Source organism: Piliocolobus tephrosceles, chromosome 13, assembly GCF_002776525.5.
Source record: "Piliocolobus tephrosceles isolate RC106 chromosome 13, ASM277652v3, whole genome shotgun sequence".
Lineage (NCBI taxonomy): Eukaryota > Metazoa > Chordata > Mammalia > Primates > Cercopithecidae > Piliocolobus > Piliocolobus tephrosceles.
In genome coordinates this window covers 67,017,278-67,030,738 of record NC_045446.1, presented here as the reverse complement: position 1 = coordinate 67,030,738, position 13,461 = coordinate 67,017,278, and the positions used below count along the sequence as shown (strand labels likewise).

General features: G+C 43.6%; 1 protein-coding gene across 2 annotated transcripts in view; it reads right to left on the bottom strand.

The window, feature by feature from the left end:
* The window catches only part of ACER3 (alkaline ceramidase 3), a 152,392-nt gene extending 139,178 nt beyond the window's left edge, over window positions 1–13,214 (bottom strand). For both annotated transcript variants that reach the window (XM_023209344.1, XM_023209343.2), the window contains exon 1: window positions 13,010–13,214. In XM_023209344.1, coding sequence (XP_023065112.1) covers window positions 13,010–13,112 — 103 coding nt within the window. In that variant the 5' untranslated portion in view covers window positions 13,113–13,214. The remainder of the gene's footprint in view (window positions 1–13,009) is intronic.
* Between the last annotated feature and the right edge of the window lie 247 nt (window positions 13,215–13,461).

Genomic DNA, 13,461 nt, shown 5'->3' with positions numbered 1-13,461 from the left:
TCACCCTACTGTTACTGTGCAGGATAATCAACACCTAACTTGATTTGCAAAGTTAGACACCCAGGTTCTAGTACCAGCCCTGTGATCCTTAACAAACTGCTTATCCTTTTGAACTTACTTTCCTTACATACAAACAGAGACAACACTGAGAAAAGATATAAAAATGCTTTGTGTATGTTAAAGCCTTATTTCTCCAAGTGTAGTCTCCAGACCACCAGCACTGGAATCACCTGATAGCTTTTAAGAAATGCAGACTCAGCCAGGCATGGTGGCTTACGCCTGTAATCCTAACACTTTGGGAGGATCGCTTGAGGCCAGGAGTTCGAGACCAGCCTGGGCAACATAGCAAGATTACCCGCATCTCTACAAAAAATAAAATTAAAAAATCGCCAGGTATGGTGGCAGACACCTGCAGTGCTAGCTATTAGGGAGGCTGAGGCAGGAGGATCCCTTGAACCCAGGAGTTTGAGGTTACAGTAAGCTATGATCATGCCACTGAACTTAAGCCTGGGCAATAGAGTGAGACCCTGTCTCAAAAAAAAAAAAAAAAAAAAAAAAGAAAAGAAAAGAAAAGAAAGAAAGAAAGAAAGAAAGAAAGAAAAAGAAAAGGAAAAAAAGGAATGCAGACTCTAAGGCCACATTCCATATCCACTAAACCAGAATGTTTTTACAAGATTCCCAGGTAATTCACATACACATTAAAGTCTGAGGTCCACTGTTGTAAAGCACTTCATAGATGTTAGGTATCTTCACCATAATAAAACAGTTCATTAGAAACTTTTTGTTTGGAGAAGTCCTGTGATCTGGTAACCCATTAACAATATGACATCAACAATAATGACATCATCATCCTCAGCTCCATCATTTTCCAGACTGAGAAACTACTAAATGTAGATTCCAATCTAGGCTTCACCACTAATTTTCAATGTAATCTTAGGCAGATCACTTCTCAAGGTCTTTTTCCCTATTTGTAAAATGAGAACATTAGATCACTAGTTCCCAACATAAGGTCCCTGGCCTCACTTGGGTCTAAAAAAGTGATAAGGGAGGAAGACAGGGTAGTATCGTAGTTAAGTGTATAGTTTTGGGATTAAATGGCTACTTCAAGACTGGGTGTGGTGGCTCACACCTGTAATCCCAGCACTTTGGGAGGCCAAGGCAGGCAGATCACCTGAGGTCCGGAGCTCGAGACAAGCCTGGCCAACATGGCGAAACCCTGTCTCTACTAAAAATATAAAAATTAGCCAGGGGTGGTGGCACGCGCCTGTAATCCCAGGTACTTGGGAGGCTGAGGCAGGAGAATCATTTGAACCCAGGAGGCAGAGGTTGCAGTGAGCCAAGATGGCGCTACTGTACTTCAGCCTTGGTGACAAAGTGAGACTCAGTCTCAAAAAAAAAGTTCAGTCCATGCCAAGGTTTGGGGGGTAAAGTTAGGGGATGAAGGGGGGTGGTGGGTGGAGAGAGGGGTCAGATATGCCTCATTATACTCTTTGGAGTTCAGGCACACAATTGACCAGCATTAACATTAAAAAATAGAGATCCTAAGACTGACAGAACAGACTTTTTAGAGCAACAAGATACCAAATTCCAACCTGACTCTAATATACCATCACTTGATAAATAGATAAATAGCAAGGCCCTGCAAGAAATCAAAGTTCTTTACCCAAAATATGTTTTTTGACATAATGTGAAATGGCCCTGCAAACCTGTCTCTTGTAGAGGAAATTTACATTCTATAGAGAATTTCTTTCCCTTTCCAGCTTGTTTTCTGATCCTGAAGAGATTAGCTAGAGTCTAGCATCTTTTAAAGATCTGAATAGGAAACATTTGCCATCTATTCCCTCTAAGGGCAGCCACCAACGAGACTTCATCTACATAATAAGAACCTTGGTCTCTACAACCCCTTATCTTAACCCAGATACTGATTTCTATTGATTCCAAGGCTTTAAATAATAACTTAACTCTTTCAACCAATTGCCAATCAGAAAATCTTTTTTTTTGAGATGGAGTCTCACTCTGTTGCCCAGGCTGGAGTGCAGTGGTGTGATCTCGGTTCACTGCAAGCTCCGTCCCCCGGATTCATGCCATTCTCCTGCCTCAGCCTCCCGTGTAGCTGGGACTACAGGTGCCTGCCACCATGCCCAGCTAATTTTTTTTTTTTTTGTATTTTTAGTAGAGATGGGATTTCACCATGTTAGCCAGGATGGTCTTGATCTCCTGACCTTGCGATCCGCCCATCTTGGCCTCCCAAAGTGCTGAGATTATAGGCGTGAGCCACCACGCCTGGCCCAGAAAATCTTTAAATCCACCTATGACCTGTAAGCTGTGCCCCCTACTCACCACTTCAAGTTGTCCCACCTTTCTAGACTGAACCAATGTATACCTTACCTGTACTGATTGACATCTTATGTCTCCCTAAAACATAAAACAAAGCTGTAACCCAGCCACCTTAGGCAAATGTTCTCAAGACTTCCTGAGGCTGTGTCACAGGTCATGATCCTTAACCCTGGCAAAAAAATCTTGTAAATTGGCTGAAACCTTTCTCAGATACTTTTTGCTTTACACTATATACTTAAAATAGATGCATTTTATTGTAAGTAAATTATACCTCAAAAAGCTAATAGCAAAAGTAAAACAGGAAGAGAGATAATGAGAATGCACTCTGGAAGTCAGAGCATGAGTTTAATTCTTTGCTTTGCCACTTGCAAAGTAGAAAACTTTAGACAAATTATTTAATCCCTGTCTGCCCTAAATTTCCAGATCTTTAAAACAGGACTACAGAACCTAATTTAAGAGTTGTTGTAAGGATTGTAATAAGAGTTCTTATCAGATAATACACTCAGAACTTTGTACATTAAACCCCATGAATTTTAGCTATTATTATTTCTATTGGCTATTTTTAATATTTCATCACATTTATCCACAAGAAGACTGTAATGAAAATATTATGCTGTTTTGTTTTATATCAATGCATTAAACTAATTAGTTAGTGGCTATATCTCATATAATCATTACAGCATGGTAATAGTATCTAGGACTTATCTGATTGAGTTACATGTACCTTTGATTAATTAAAACAGGGATAAAGTCCACTAACAATTGTAATTTATGTAGGAATAATAAATTACAATTTATGTAAGAGTGATAAATTCATGGCACCCATGAAAGAAATTTTTTAAAAGGCTTCTTTACAATGAAAAGGTTAAAATAGCTACTCTCTTACCACATGGTCCAGCAGTTCCACCTCAGGGGTCTTGAAGAGACATTTGTACACCCATGTTCACAGCAGCATTATTCACAATAGCCAAGGGGTAGAAGCAACCCAAGTGTACACCGACAGAAGAATGAATAAAAAATGTGGCCCAAGCATAGTGGCTCACACCTGTAATCCCAGTACCTTGGGAGGATCACTGGAGCCCAGGAGTTTGAGACTAGCTCGGGTGACATAGTGAGACCTCATCTCTACAAGAAAAATAAAAAGACAGGTGTGGTGGCACACATCTGTGGTCCCATCTACTTGGAAGGCTGAGGTGGGAGGATCACTTGAGCCCAGGAGGTCGAGGCTACAGTCAGCCATGATCATGCCACTGCACTCCAGCGTAAGCGACAGAATGAGACCCTTTCTCAAAAAACAGAAAATGTGGCAAATACATACAATAAAATACTATACAGCCTTAAAAAGGAAGGAAATTCTGATTGCTACAACATGTGTGAACCTTGAGGGCATTACACCAAGTGAAATAAAACATTCACAAAAAGACAAGTACTGTATGGTTCAACTTATACGAGGTACTTAGTCAAATTTATAGAGACAGAAAGTAGAAGGGTGGTTGCCAGCGACTAGAAGGAGGAGAAAATGGGGAGTTGTTTAATGGATACAGAGTTTTAGTTTTGCAACATGAAGAGTTCTGGAAATTGATTGCCCAGCAGTGTGAATGTACTTAACACTACCGACTACCGAACTGTACGTACATTTAAAATGGTTAAGAAGATAAATTGTACGTTATGTGTATTTTTCCACAATTAAAGATAAATAAATAGCTGGTATGGTAGCTCTTGCAGCACTAACATTCTAAAACCTTTATGAACCTATCTATGTTTTAAGTTTGTAATAAGCGATCATAGCACCTAAAGCAATTAACTGGCAGTCTGACTTGGATACTGTTGCATAACTCAAACTGTGTTTTTCCTCTGTTCTCACAACCCAACAATCATCACAGAAGACTTCTGTGACCAAGTGTGTGTGTGGAAACCCAATCAGTTCTATAGCAATCAGTTCTATAGCAGACACCAGCTGGGTGTCCTCCAATTCAATTCTAACATTATCTACCTCGAGATAGTGTCAGATCCTACAGGTTGAGGACTCAGTCCCCAAAACTGCCCCCTTCCTTCAGACACCTGTCCCAAGTCCAGGGCAGAGGCTTACAGAACCAGGGAAACAGGCTTATTATTTTATTACAAAGGACATTTCAAAGTTTACAAATAAACAGCCAGAAGAAGAGATACACAGGGGCAGGTCTGGAAGGGTCCTGAGCACAGGAGGTTCTGTCCCCATAGATTTGGAGTGCAGCACCCTCCTAATATGTGGATGAGTTCTTGTTCACCTTCCTGTCAGCCTCCACCTGTTCAGCTATCTGGAAGTTCTCCAAACCTGTCCTCTTGAACCTTTTATGGAGACTTCATTGGATAGGCATGATTGAAGCATGAACAACCATGTTGAAATATGACTGGACAAAAAGGGTATAGTCTAATATTAATAGACTGAGTGGGGAAACCCAGCAAAGCCTGTCTGTTCAGATTCCTCTTGGCTTCTCTCTGCAGCATTCCATCCTCCAGGGTATGGGGCAGGACTCTCTCTCTAATGAGGGTTTTGTGACCCACAGTCAGATTAGAGTCCTGCCTTGGGTAGGTGACAGAAGGGCAGGGGAAGACCAGAGAGACAGAGATTCTGTTTCCTGAGGCCTGCTTTGAGGCCTACAGTGCCCCAACATTATAATAAAAGACTCTAAAAAAGAATATGAGAGTTACCAGGAACCATGGGCTACACACACACACACACACACACACACACACAATCACAGATATATTAAACCTAAACTCTTTTGTACACTCAATTTGTCCTTTCATTTGGTCTTCATTCTTCAGTTGACTTATGAGCTTTTGAGTTATAATTTGGAGGCAGTGCTGCTTGCTTGTCAATAACCTTCAGAGAAAGGAGCACTTCCTTCATATGACAGGGATGTCACTTCTGCCAGCCCACAGAGTCCCAAGACCAAAAAAGAAGCCTGACTTGTGCTCACTAACTTGAGGTTGCTTTTCAGAGAAAATGGCAGGAAGGAACCCAAGAAAAGGAAAAGAAAAGAAATACAGCGGCCGGGCGCGGTGGCTCAAGCCTGTAATCCCAGCACTTTGGGAGGCCAAGATGGGCAGATCACGAGGTCAGAAGATCAAGACCATCCTGGCTAACACGGTGAAACCCCGTCTCTACTAAAAAATACAAAAAGCTAGCCAGGCGAGGTGGCAGGTGCCTATAGTCCCAGCTACTTGGGAGGCTGAGGCAGGAGAATGGCGTAAACCCGGGAGGCGGAGCTTGCAGTGAGCTGAGATGCAGCCACTGCACTCCAGCCCTGGCGACAGAGTGAGACTCCTTCTCAAAAAAATAAAAATAAAAATAAAAATGAAAAAAAGAAATATAGCAAAGGGCTACAAGCAGTCAAATGCCTTTCATGGCATACCTGTATGGCAGAGGTAGCTGATAAAAACCCCTTTTGACTTGTGCTGCAGCAGCAAGGAAAAAAAGACCTTGTTCCCCCATCTAAGTGAAGCCCATAGTAAAGGTATAAAGACTGAAGGCTGCCCTACTTTCCTTCTGCCTACTTCCTGCAAACAGGATGGGGAGAGAGGCAGCAAACCTATGAGAAAGAACAATACCTAACTTGAACCATTCTCACTCATGGACAAAAGGATATGGCAAGATGATCATACTAGATCATAACAGCCATTCTTCCCATCCATGAAAGTCATACCAACCAGGTTACCTCCTCAGACTGAGGTGAGGTAAGTCCTATAAAAACCATAATTGGGAATTTTCAAGTATTTTTTTAGCTTTCTTTTGTTTATTTATTTTTTATTTTTTAGCTTTCTGATAGATAAACCCCTCCTAATAATATGTCAATTCTTGAACATTCCTTGATCAAATACGTTTTCGGGAATGCATTTCGCCTGAAAGAATATGCCTGTTTGTATTTGTCTGTTCATGCTCCTCCTGGCCTCTCGGCTGCTTTTTTTTTTTTTTGAGACAGAGTCTCACTCTGTCACCGAGGCTGGAGTGCAGTGGCACGATGTCAGCTCTCTGCAATCTCCACCTCCAAGGTTCAAGTGATTCTCCTGCCTCAGCCTCCCAAGTAGCTGGGATTACAGGCACACATCACCACACCTGGCAAATTTTTGTATTTTTAGTAGAGACAGTGTCTCATCATGTTGGCCAGGCTGGTCACCAACTCGTGACCTCAAGTGATCCGTCTGCCTTGGCCTCCCAAAGTGCTGGGATTACAGGCATGAACCACCACGCCTGGCCCTCTCAGCTACTTTGAACAGAGAAGCTGTCTTCAAATGGTTTTACAGTCTTAGTCAGTGACAAAATAGGTACTCAGTAAATATCTGCTGAATAAATAAAACATTCTGAATGACTTTTAACTGGGTAATTCTTTTCTGAACACCCATGTTCACAGCAGCATTATTCACAATAGCCAAGAGGTAGAAGTAACCCAAGTTTATGCTGTCAGAAGAATGAATAAAGAAAATGTGGCCTGGGCATGATGGCTCACATCATGAAGCTGTAAGTAAATATTAGAATTCCCCTCCATTTCCCTTTATGTAATATTTCTTCCATTAAATCAACAGCATCTGAAACTCCACTTTGTATAGATAGTATATCTTGGTAGAAAGAGTTGTGAGACCTAAATTTGAATACCGTTTCTACCTCTTAATAGTTGTATGATGCTAAGCTGCTTATTTAACTAACTTCTCCAAGACTCAGCGTCCTTCTCTTTACAGTGGGGTAACAACATCTAACATTCCTTGATAGGAATGTTCTGAGGATTAGAAATACACAGTATTCACTTTGCAGGGTTCCAATATGCTCAAATTTCAGTGATCATAGTTTAGTTAAATAACACCAATTACCCAATGACACAATTCAAATTTCAGTTACCACTGTATACTAATTGTGAGTAGCTGAATATAGTACGGACTTCACTGCTATATCTTAAGTCCACAAATCATTATACAAATAACAGAGGTACATCACCATCAGTGACCAACCAGGTCACTTCTTTCAATGTCTGTTGGTGATCAGTCACAGTGAACCTGGTACCGGTTATTCAGTTCATGTACAGAAAGCTTGAGCTGCCTCCTTGTCTCAGGGTGATAAACTTATGTGCCATGTTACAAAAAGTGCAGAAAGAGAGAACTGGCCAAGAATGATGAAAGGGTAGCAGAGAAACAAAAATGTATAATGTTGGAAGTAAAATTCCAATCAAATGTAAATAGAATTATAGAAGAAATAGCTGACCATAAGAATGCTGACGCTACTGTCATTCAAGGGACTCTCAATATGTAGTCTGAGGGGCTGGGCGCAGTGGCTCAGACCTGTAATTCCAGCACTTTGGGAGGCTGAGGTGAGCAGATCACTTGAGGCCAGGAGTTCAAGACCATCCTGGCCAACATGGTGAAACCCCATCTCTACCAAAAAAATACAAAAATTAGCCAGGTATGGTGACGCGTACCTCCCAGCTACTTGGGAGGCTGAGGTGGGAGGATCGCTTGAGCCTGGGAGGCGGACGTTGCAGTGAGCCAAGATCACGCCACTGCACTCCAGCCTGGGCGACAGAGTAAGACTTTGTCTCAAAAAAGAAAAAAAAAAAAAAAGATGCTGGACAAGGTGGCTCACACCTGTAATCCCAGCACTTTGGGAGGCCGAGGCAGGTGAATCACTTGAGGTCAGGCGTTTGAGGCCAGCCTGGCCAACGTGGTGAAACCCCGTCTCTACTAAAAATACAAAAATTAGCTGGGCATGGTGGCGCACTCCTGTAATCCCAGCTATGTGGGTGGCTGAGACAAGAGAATTGCTTGAACCCGGGAGGTGGAGGTTGCAGTGAGCCAAGATTGCACCATTGCACTCCAGCCTAGGTGACAGAGCGAGACTCTGTCTCAAAATAAAAATAAAAATAAAAAAATTAAGAGAAAAAGCAGCCTGAGGAATTCAGAGAAAGCGAAGGCAAACTTATCAACATAAATGAATAAAGTAGTTGTGGTGAAAAGGATAAAGATGTCCCAGGAGAAATGATGCTAACAGAAAAAAACTTTGTGGCCGGGTGCGGTGGCTCACGCCTGGAATCCCAGCACTTTGGGAGGCTGAGGCGGGTGGATCATGAGGTCAGGAGATCGAGACCATCCTGGCTAGCACGGTGAAACCCTGTCTCTACTAAAAATACAAAAAAAAATTAGCCAGGCATGGTGGCATGTGCCTGTAGTCACAGCCACTCAGGAGGCTGAAGCAGCAGAATGGCGTGAACCCGGGAGGCGGAGCTTGCAGTGAGCCAAGATTGTGCCACTGCACTCCAGTCTGGGCTACAGAGCGAGGCTCCGTCTCAAAAACAAAAACAAAAACAAAAAACAACTTTGCATTAAAGGAACTCTCGGAAAGATTTCACAATATTAAAAGTGCAAAGGATAAATTTTGGAAACTGATACAAATTAGAAAAGAATTCATGAAGGGATAGTACTCATCCCAGCTGGTGGCTCATGCCTATAATCCCAACACGTTGGGAGGCTGAAGTGGGAGGACTGCTTGAGCTCAGGAGTTTGAGACCAGCTTGTGCAACATGGCAAAATCCTGTCTCTACTAAAAATCCAGAAAAAAAAAAAAAATTAGCTGGGCATGGTGGCACACGCCTGTAGTCCCAGCTATGGGGTCTGGGGTGGCAGGATCGCTTGAGCCTGGGAGGTGGAGGCTGCAGTGAGCTCTGATTGTGCCTCTGCACTCCAGCCTAAGCAAGAGAGGTAGACCTTGTCTCAAGAAAAACCCCAAAACCTGATGGCCCTCATTAGTGTAGTTGTAGCTGGCTTAAAAAAAAAACGTTTTTTAATTTAAAAGAAAAAAGACAACTGCGCATGGAGGTTCATGCCTGTAATCCCAGCACTTTGGGAGGCTGAAGCAGGTGGATCACTTGAGGTCAGGAGCTCGAGACCAGCCTGGCCAACATGGTGAAACCCCGTCTCCACTAAAAATACAAAAATTAGCCAGGTGTGGTGGCAAGCACCTGTAATCCCAGCTACTTGGGAAGCTGAGGCAGGAGAACTGCTTGAACCCAGGAGGTGGAGGTTGCAGTGAGCCGAGATAGCGACACTGCATTCTAGCCTCGGCAACAGAGCGAGACTCTACCTCAAAAAACAAAAAAACAAAAAAAAACCTCATTCCATATTATGAATGGATCACTTACCTTGATAAGTGATCTTTATAAAGAAAAAAGTTTATTTCTCAATGTTTTTAATGTTTCAAAGTGTACTAAATAAACATGCTTACTTTTTTCATTTCCCTATATATTCATAACCAACAGTAAGAGAGTTTACAATGTTTGACAAAAAGTTTTAAAGGTCACAGAACAATCATAACTTTTCCCATTGATTATTACCATAGTGTTACCTGGTTTTAACTTGCACAGTCATTTGCATGGTCCCACACTATTATGCAAAGCAAGGACTGCCTGTACCTCTAACTTCTGGCACATCAAGTGGCTTATGATTTCACAATGAGAGACCTTTTCCCCTGGTCCTTACAATATGTTCAAACAAAAGGAATTTAAACTGATCTTGGCTGATGCTCAGAAGAGTTTTCAGGTGCTGAAAGTGACTGAGAACCACTGCCATATCTGAATATGCAATTCCCCAGACTCTTCATTATTCCCTAAAATACATATATTTTAATGCTGAAAGACAGTTGAAAGACAGTTGAGTAAACTGAATAGTTGTTCAATTTGTCCTTTGTGAGAGCATAGTATTTCATATCTGTCTTCCTTTCTTGAATATAGGGGCAAAACAATGAATGTGTGATAAAAGTAATGATGAAAAGGTAACATGGATAGTAGCTTTAGAGTCAGACCTCAATGTGAATACCATCTCTACATCACTTACTGTAATCTTAGGTAAATTGTTTCTTAGAGCTTCAATGTCCTTATCTTTGAAATGGGGATAATAATACCTTCTTTTTGAAATTACTGCAAAGATCAAAAGAGATAAGATATATGAAGTGCTTAGCAAAGTGTAGTACATAGTGACCACTTAGATAATAGCTATTGTTACATTACCTTTAATATTACCATCAATACTATCATTAATGTAAATACTTCATGATGTTAAAATTGCATTTGCTTTAAACACATACTTTAAACATATTATTATTAATCAGCATATTTTTCAAAGATCAAATTCTCTTAGTCCAAGATATATTATTATAGATACTCATGACTTGCTATGGTAAGATGACTTGACCTCAACTTCCTCCAGATGATTTTCTCCCAAGGTGCATGCGCAAAGGGCTGCCAACATTCACTCATTCTCTTCTTGCAACCCCTCTGATTCCTATGTCAAAACCCTCCCTGCAGTCTGCTCAGCGTTTCCTCTTCTGAGCACATTGAGAACAAATGTCATTTCCCATTTCTCAGAGCTATCTGCCAGAACACAGTATCTTGCTCTCTCATAGTCCACATGACTTAACTGCCAGTTTTCTCTCTTTGCATTTTTTATTTTATTTTTTTATAGAAATAGGGTCTAACTCTTGCCCAGGCTGGAGTGCAGTGGCACAATTACAGCTCACAGCAACCCTGAACTCCTGGGCTCAAGTGATCTTCCCACCTCAGTCTCCTAAGTAGCTAGGACTACAGGCACAACCCACCATGCATATCTAATTGTTTTATTTTTTTATGGAGACAGGGTCTCATTATGTTGCCAGGCTGGACTCAAATTCCTGGCTTCAAGCAATACTCCTGCCTTGGCCTCCCAAAATGCTGGGATTACAGGCATGGGCCACAATGCCCAGCCCAGTGTTTTCTTTTGATTTGAATCCAAAACCTTGGTTCTAAACTAAGAGTCATTATTACCTGCATAGACCCATAAAGCTGCAAAGGATCTAAAGACCAACTAAGGCCAGCCTCTTTTCTCAACTAAATAAATTTTTCCTCCAAAAATATTCACGAGTTCATTGAACAATGTCTGATTTAACATTTTCAGTGACAGAAAGTCCTCTGTCCCCCAAGCCAACCTTTCCCATAACATTGGTTAGAAGGTTTTTCCTTACATTGAAGTCAACTTTTCCCCATTACAGTTAGTTTCTGCCCATAGGCCCTAATTGCAGATTCTAAATAAATAAAAAAAATTATTCTATATGATAGCCCATCCAATATTTTAAGACTCTTGAATTCCTCTTTTCCATGTTACATATTTCCAGCACAGAGTGCATGATTTTATGTCTCTTCCCTCATGGTCATTGTTCTCTGGACCAGGCATGGGCTTGCCAAAGTGATCTAACAACAAACTAACTGGTAAAGTGCTTCCTTTGCCAACGTGTGGTTCCCAAGTAATTGCATTACAAATGATCCCTTTGCCCATATTTCTCCATGATTATGTAAAAATAATTAATTTAAACTAATAGTTCAAGAAAAGTGACTCTCAGCCTAAATCATGGTCATAAGAGAATAGTACTAAAGTCCTGAAAACTGCAAAAAGTGTTCTTTTTTTTTTTTTTTTTTTGTGGAAACTTAGCCAATTACCAGAACAGAATAAAGTGGGACCATTTGTCATGATATGCTTGCCTCTTTTCTACAAAGCCATGCACAGATGCCTGGGAGCAGCACTCAACAATGAGGTTAGCTAAGAAGAGTTTCACTTCAGGTCCTGAGAAGTAGATCCAACTAAAAGAAGGCAGTAATCGTTAGCCAAAGGATGTTCTCTGTACTTTGCCAGAAGCAGGTACCTAAAAGAAGGATCAGATATTGTGCTCTCAAAACCTGATTAAATGATAGAAAAAGAAGTGGCAGATTTCTCCTAGCCTCGCAGGAAAAATCGCCTAGGAAAACACAGACACACACACAGGCACACAGAACAAGCCCAACCTGACCAGCAGTGCCTGACAGAGCCGCAGCTAAAGAATTCTTAAATCCTCAGAAGGTGCAGTCGGTGGAAGTAGTGTCCTCAGATAACCCCTAACTCCTAGATAGTTGGATAGGACAGAATGGAGCAGGGACTTGGTCCTTTGTACTCTTGGCAACCTGGCGGGAGCAGAAGGTACAGACTAGGTGCAAGATGCCTTCGACTCTTGGTGCAAGATGACAGTTGAATAATCATACTCAGAGAGCAGATGACCTCTGGTACTTTTAAGACAACCTGGGGGATAGGGGTGGGATGGTTCAGATCTCAGACTGGTGAAACCGTTTTCTGGAGGTGAGCGAGGAGGTCTAATATTCTAGTGAAAAGGGGAGGGAAAGGCGGTAGAATTCTCACGGATTGGGGGAAAGACGAAGCTAGGAACTGTCCCCTTCTGGTGGTGGCAACAGCAGAGCAGGTGTCCTGGGCCCTCATTCCAAGGGGAAGGGTCCTCCAATCTTCCAGCCTAGCCCCACTCCGCTCTCGGGCGGGAATTCCCATTCCCAACCCGGCTCCTCAGGCTTTCCCCCTTAGGTCCAGCAGGGGCTCCCCACTTCCCACTGCTCTTCTGCCCCCCCAATCCTCAGGCCCCCTTCCCCCCGCCCAGACCCCGGCACTCCTCCCTCTACGCAGTGGACTCCCGGCCCGCTCCTCTCAGCCTCCCGCTGGCCCAGGGCGCCGCATTCCAGCTCCCGGGGCCAGGCCTGGCACCTCCCCTCGCGGCCAGGTTCGCCCTTTGCCTTCCTCACACGGCGTCTCCTCAGCCCGGTGCCCTCTCACCCCCACTCCCGCCTCAGGCCACACTCACAGAACTCGGCGATGTACCAGGTCACGGAGTAGTTCTCCTCGCACCAATCCAGCGTGGAGGTCGTGGGGCCCCAGTAGCCCTCCCGGTCCGCGGCCGGAGCCATCGCGCCGCCGCCACCGCCCAGGCGCTCGGCTCACTGTGCCGGGCTAGGCTGGCGACCAGGCCGGCTCCGGCCCAGCTCGCGCGCTCGCTCGCGCCCCGCCCCGCCCTGCCTCCCCGAGGGGCGGGGCCTGGCGCCGTTACTGACACTGCCCTGAGGGAGGCCCCGCCCACCGGCGCCGCTGGCCCGCGGGGCCCGGCCAGGCCTGACCTGGCGCAAGGCCCACTCGGAGGGCGCCGGCTGGCCCCGCCCCTCTTCAGCCTTGGGCGCGGCAGGGACGTGATCCAGGAAGGGGCCGGGGGCCTGGGCTTCCTGGCCCGCGTAGACACGCCAATGGCCGTAGGTTGGGGGT